This window comes from Athene cunicularia, assembly GCF_003259725.1.
Source record: "Athene cunicularia isolate RWA chromosome 5 unlocalized genomic scaffold, athCun1 chr5_part1, whole genome shotgun sequence".
Lineage (NCBI taxonomy): Eukaryota > Metazoa > Chordata > Aves > Strigiformes > Strigidae > Athene > Athene cunicularia.
The window spans coordinates 26166827-26170966 of NW_020799101.1; the positions used below are offsets into that span (position 1 = coordinate 26166827).

The 4140-nt window shown below is 40.0% G+C and overlaps 1 protein-coding gene across 1 annotated transcript in view; it reads right to left on the reverse strand.

The window, feature by feature from the left end:
* PNN (pinin, desmosome associated protein) overlaps positions 1 to 4057 on the reverse strand; it is a gene marked incomplete at its 5' end in the record, with an annotated part of 10063 nt that extends 6006 nt beyond the window's left edge. The window contains 4 exons of the mRNA XM_026849290.1: positions 1566 to 1660; positions 1745 to 1817; positions 2937 to 3005; positions 3888 to 4057. Coding sequence (XP_026705091.1) covers positions 1566 to 1660; positions 1745 to 1817; positions 2937 to 3005; positions 3888 to 4057 — 407 coding nt within the window. The remainder of the gene's footprint in view (positions 1 to 1565; positions 1661 to 1744; positions 1818 to 2936; positions 3006 to 3887) is intronic.
* Positions 4058 to 4140: the final 83 nt, after the last annotated feature.

Consider the following 4140-nt stretch of genomic DNA (forward strand, 5'->3'; position numbering starts at 1 on the left):
CCCCCCCCCCCCCAGCCCTTCCCAGAGGAGAAATGGAGCCACACATGAGTGAAAGCTTATCTGTCAGTTTGGCTAACAGTGTCTTCTACAATAAGACACTGCACTGTGGGAATCAGAATTGCTCTCATCCAATTGAGAAAATGTAAATAAAAATTAAATTTATTTTAGTAAGTACAATTCTTCAATGAATTCCCTTCTTCTGAACAAAAACTAACTTCTTGAATTTCCCCTTTGCTTTCCTTCTTTCCATTTAATCTCAAATTAAGCCTTTGTAGCAAGAGGCAGACCCTCTTATTCGCCTTGAACTTTTACGCAATCAAGAGAGAAAGGAAATGTTACTCTCTTTACTCAGTACCACTCCACTACAGTGGCACAAAGCTGACAGGGAAAGGTAAAGGTACTTGTATATTAAACAGTAGAAATAGAAGCAAATAAAGAATTGAGAGCTAGAAATTACTCGAAGTGTATTGATATATGAATGACATCCCAGAAGACACCAAGTAAAATCAAGACTTCAGTGGATGCTGTCCTCTTAAAAGCCTCCTTCCACCACAAGTCACACCAATACCAATATTGGTTTTCCTATCTCCCCAGAAGACTAACGAAGTGTAAAACAGTAAAACTACAATTCTGAGGAAACAAACTTTTAATGCCTGAAGCTCTAGGAAGTCCACTAAGAACTATGGAAATCTTTCTATGAGGAAAGCAGTTGGAAACTGGTGATGGAAGCAACAGCAGTCTGTTAGTGGTGCTGCAACTGTAAAAGAAGCAAGTGAAGTGCCTTTTCTGTTCTAATTGATCTGTGGTCCTTATCAGAGAAGCTTTCTATAGTGCCTTATTCCAGCTCTTATTCTTCTGTTTATTTGAAGTATGGGTTATTATTGCACCAGGTGAGCTGCAGACTGAAGAGGATGGAGTCCACGTCTTCCCAACAGAACTGCATTTCAGCAAGAATTTTAATGAGCTACCCTGACACAAATAAAATATAGCAAAAGGAGATATACATAGGAGGAATCTAAAAAGAAGGAAGCAAAAGGAAGGTCAGATTGTACACACAATAATGAGTCTGAAAGTAATAAGAGAAAAGAAACACATGATGGAACTACTATGTTAGAAAAACAGAAAAAGGAAAAAGCCACACCCAAAAGCCTCCTTCAACCAACAAAATAAATGAGGTACCAAGACAAATGCAACAGTCCAAAAATGTTAAGTAACCAATTAAGTTGTATATATTTGTCTTACTCAAAGACAATCAGTTACAATAGCATTAGCAAACCTATCCCTGTAGGTGGTCTGAGAAGCAGAACCCCTGTCCTGCGTGAAGCGAACAATGTGTTGTTACTGCTGGAAGTTATTTTGAGAGAATGTTTTTTAAATTCAGTTTTATATCATTATAAATCTTTATTTTGGTTTTATACCATATAAATATTCAGTTTTATACCATTTATACCTCTTCAACACCATCTTTGATACTTAACAGCATCTGTACTTTTAAAATCTAAAGCTACTTCCTACGCTAGCACTCAGAAGTACCACGTTAGTGCTTAAAAGAGGATTCTGTGTACCTTTGTTTTCCTTTTTCATCCATATTTTGATCTTGTATAAGGTCTCGACGTGTTCGCTCTTTGGAGGTAGCAACAACAGAAGATGGCAACGCTGGCTACAACAAAGAAAAACAAACTACTTTATTCATGTTCCAGATAAGTAAGTTTCTTCCTGCAAAGCTCCATTTATCATGTATTACCTTTTTAATATCATCATCCTCTGCGTCGCTTTCTTGGCGTGATTCTCTTCTTGTCCGACGTTCTCCACCCAGCCTGAGAAAGGAAAAGCATTAGTGGTCACTCGAGAACATATATTTAGGACAGCATCTGTTCTAACATGAGAAAAATACAAGTCAGCATATCTAGTGAGAAGAACCAACACTTCCAGTAAAAATCTCCCCACTGTTCCAATGACCAGTAAGTGGCATTTTACAGACTGTTGGTAAAAATCAGCAACAGAAAACACTTTATACAACTTACACGGTGGACCAGAAGAGTCCACATTACTACTGTATTTGACTTTTTAGAATAACTGTGGAATTTATTTGTGGAATTTATTTCTTGTTTTTAATGTTTGTACTTTGCTTTTTCCAGAATCTCTAAAATGGCTACTGGCATAAGGGGATCATGAGACAGATCGAAATGTGTTGAGATATAAAGGTTGGTATGACTTTTCAAATGCGAAATGCTATTCAAGTTACCCAACCAAATACCTAGAAAACAGGTAAGGAGGGGCAGAGTGCTTAGGACCTGAGAACTTGGATGAACTGGGGCTTTAACAACGAACAACTAGGCAGTGTGTTCAATAGAAGTTACTTTCAGCTTTCCTCTCAGTTTTGTGGCACAGCACTTTACTACTGGCAAAGCTGTTTCACAGTATTGATTTTGCTTTAACTCAAAAGTGAGCCTTGCTTTAGTCAAGAACCACCACTGCATGTAAAAGCCCACAGAATGAAGCTCGTTATTATCAGTCACATCTGACAGATCTGGATCCAGATGTGAAAGCTCAAAATCTGAGCCTATTGTCACACTGTATGCATTCAATTTATTAAACGGGAGATCTGTCATAATTTGTATCTACTGTAAAACAAATCTGGGCTACTAGGCAGAGTATAACATAGCAGACTGCACACCAGGTAAACCAAAAAAATCCAAGAATCTTTGTATTGCTCTATCTTTATATTATTGCTATAAGGTATGAAAAAAAAAAAATTTCGCCACAGTCAATTGCTATAATCCAAATATATTTCCAACAAGTCTCGAATATGTGATCTCTGAAGAACACAGTGAAAGTCATCAGTTATTAGGTAACTGAATCTAAGCATTTTAAATGTACTGTTATAAATTCTCATTCTGATAAAGTGAGTTCTCTACATCACTTTTTGCACCCACCTACTGGATGCCCCTTCAAGATCTCTCTGTTTGGCTGGGGGTCCTCCTCCGCTATCCGAGAATCCACGCCTAAAAAGAAAACACTTGTGATGTCAGAACAAGTTAGGCTAGCTCCAGGTCCACCTTAAGCTTGCAAAGTCGAACTGTATTTTGGCTTTGTGGTCATGATGTCTAGCTCTATCATCATTTACTATCACTACTGCAAGAAACTGTTTAAACATACTGCTTGTGGACCAACTAATTTAAGCTTGAATTACTGCACTTATGCAACTGAGTTGCTACGCTCAAACAAGAAGCCCCATTATGGTCAGCTGTTCCTATCTGTAATAGTTTTCAAGATGTATTAAGTCTTAAACAGAAGTTTAATAGTGCAATTCAACAAAAAAAATCCACTACATACTGCATTAAGAAAGAACTACTGAACAAAAATTATCCTTTTCATTGTACTTGAGGCAGGGGGGGAAGGAAGAAAAAGAGGAACAAACCCCAAGAAAACCTACAACAAAACATTAGTGGTTTTACCCACGTGTGTTTTAAAATTTCTGTCGACTTCAACTCTTTCTTTTCTTCCTGGAAAAGCTACTGGTTTCTTAATTACCAAAAAGACTGATTTTGGATGATTTTAAAAAGACAAAGTCCCAGATACTACATAACACCTCCCTTAACTTCGGTGTTCCCCCTTATTTTTCAGGCTAACAGTTAAAAGGGTTAGGGAAAACCACCAGTTTAATGTTGTTACAACTCAGAATGAGAAAGTACTTTAAATTTCAGGTGGTGACATAAAACCCCAAACGCCCCGCAGGCCAGCTTTGGTACCTGCTTACAGTTACAGCAGTACAATGAGCAACGGGGTCAGACGAGGAATATAAAACACGCCAGTGGAAGGACAGTAAACCAATGCCAGGGTAAAGGGTGGAAGAAACCCCACTGCCCGTTTCCGCAGGTCCTTACCTTAGCAATAAGCTCCCTCGCCCCCTACCTCCACCAGGGCCTGTGATGGCTAACAGTCTGTTTTGGGGGGGCCTGCGAGAAACAGCGGACACCGTTAGTGGTACCTGCCCCGGCCCCGCGGGGGGCCACTGCTCGCCCAGCCACAGCCGCCCGCGGCCATGAGCATTCCCTCACGCAACCCACGCCTGCGTTCCCCCACCCCCACCACGACGGGCGGACGCCGCCAGCAAACCGGCGGGACCGCGGCAGCACC